Source organism: Odontomachus brunneus, unplaced genomic scaffold (genome assembly GCF_010583005.1).
Source record: "Odontomachus brunneus isolate Ranch 3 - 2012 unplaced genomic scaffold, Obru_v1 Obru_scaffold_099, whole genome shotgun sequence".
Taxonomy (NCBI): domain Eukaryota; kingdom Metazoa; phylum Arthropoda; class Insecta; order Hymenoptera; family Formicidae; genus Odontomachus; species Odontomachus brunneus.
Genome location: NW_022639549.1, coordinates 1,324,228 through 1,325,739, shown reverse-complemented (window position 1 = coordinate 1,325,739; position 1,512 = coordinate 1,324,228). Strand labels below are relative to the sequence as shown.

Below are 1,512 nucleotides of genomic sequence, written 5' to 3'. Positions count from 1 at the left end.
TCTCTTTCTCCCCCCCCCCCTCTTTTATCCTACTTTTCTTGCGTCAATTACCGCAAGAGGTACACTTAAAAGTCACTCTCCGACACATCATCTAACACATCGTCCACCTCGGCGAATTCACTTTCAGTGTATTGGGAAGGTTGCGGAAGTATTGGCTGCAAGTGTATCGGCTGCGCCTCCAACACAAAAATCATGTCATGTAGGAAGTAATAAGCCTGGCCCAGGTCACCCTCGCAAAGATATGGCAATTTGCTCCAGGCGAGGCACCTCAGACCCGCGGGAGTGAAGACCCGGTCGACGAGTTCGATTATCTGCGCCTCGACCCCGTTCTCCCGTACTGGCAAGTCCTCCAAGGGTTTATGGTTGCCTCTCTCGCCGACCTCGACGTAGGGGCTGAACGGTAACACTAGGGCGACAACCAGTCTACCGCCAGGGGCTAGCGAGGCTTTCAGCAGACTCAGCATAGTGTTCGGCCGGTCGCAGCGGTCGAGAAGGTTTAAGCAAAGGATGACGTTGAAGGGACCGGCTTCTTGGTGCCACTTCTCCGCGTCGAGCACCCTGAAATCACACAAAAGCGTGAGGAGAGTGCAACTCTCGCGAGCTGAGATTTCGCATATCTTTTGATCGAAGGGAATGAAACTAAAGCCGATCTTTTCCTTCTCCTTTCTATTTTCGCAGCGAGAGAACGTCGGAGAACAGTTTTTCAGTCGCGGCCAGCTTCCAGGCCTGGGATTTCAGCGAATCGCGCGACTTTAGTGATGTAAATCGAAAGCGCAGCCTTATCCGTCGATTAATTTTGAACTGAAAGAAGAACTGAAAGAAAAATTTCGTAATGTAATGTAAAGTACCAAAATTTGGTAGTTGTTGCTAAATTATTCAATTAAGTAATGCAGGCCAAACAAAGTAATGATTAGAAAACAATTTAGTTATATAAAACAAATGTATAGTTCTAAGAACCAAGATTTAATTGCTTGAACTACACATTTAGGTCATTAAATTAAATTCTGGAAGTTTAATATCAAATTTTGGTAGTAGAAAATAAGATATTTGGTAATTGTTACTAAAGTTTGTACCCGAGATAAAAATTGTTTTAGGTAATGTTTTTATTTTATTTGAAAAATCTCATAGCACTATTTAAACTATTTTAAAACATCTATATATTTTTATTTTTTACATCGACATTTTTATCGCTTCATATATTGAAATTCTATCTGTTTCAATCAATCCTGTAGCGGTATCCATGCTTTTTTCTTAGACCCGCTCACCCGATGCTTTATCTCATGATCGAATAGAAACTGGTGAGTTTTACAAGTTATGGCAATACCTTCATACTCACGTTTATAATATATTCTTATAATTTTCAAGAAACGTGATAATGCCATATTTATTAGCAAATATTAGAAACAACTCAACAATAGTCGATATGCGACGAATGTCAATAAGTGATATAGTATTAATTATATATATATATATATATATATATATATATATATATATATATATATATAATTA

The 1,512-nt window shown here is 39.4% G+C and overlaps 1 protein-coding gene across 2 annotated transcripts in view; it reads right to left on the bottom strand.

Moving 5' to 3' along the window:
- The window catches only part of LOC116848734 (methyltransferase-like protein 9), a 61,132-nt gene that overhangs the window by 2,090 nt on the left and 57,530 nt on the right, over nt 1–1,512 (bottom strand). For both annotated transcript variants that reach the window (XM_032825147.1, XM_032825148.1), the window contains exon 4: nt 21–558. In XM_032825147.1, coding sequence (XP_032681038.1) covers nt 66–558 — 493 coding nt within the window. In that variant the 3' untranslated portion in view covers nt 21–65. The remainder of the gene's footprint in view (nt 1–20; nt 559–1,512) is intronic.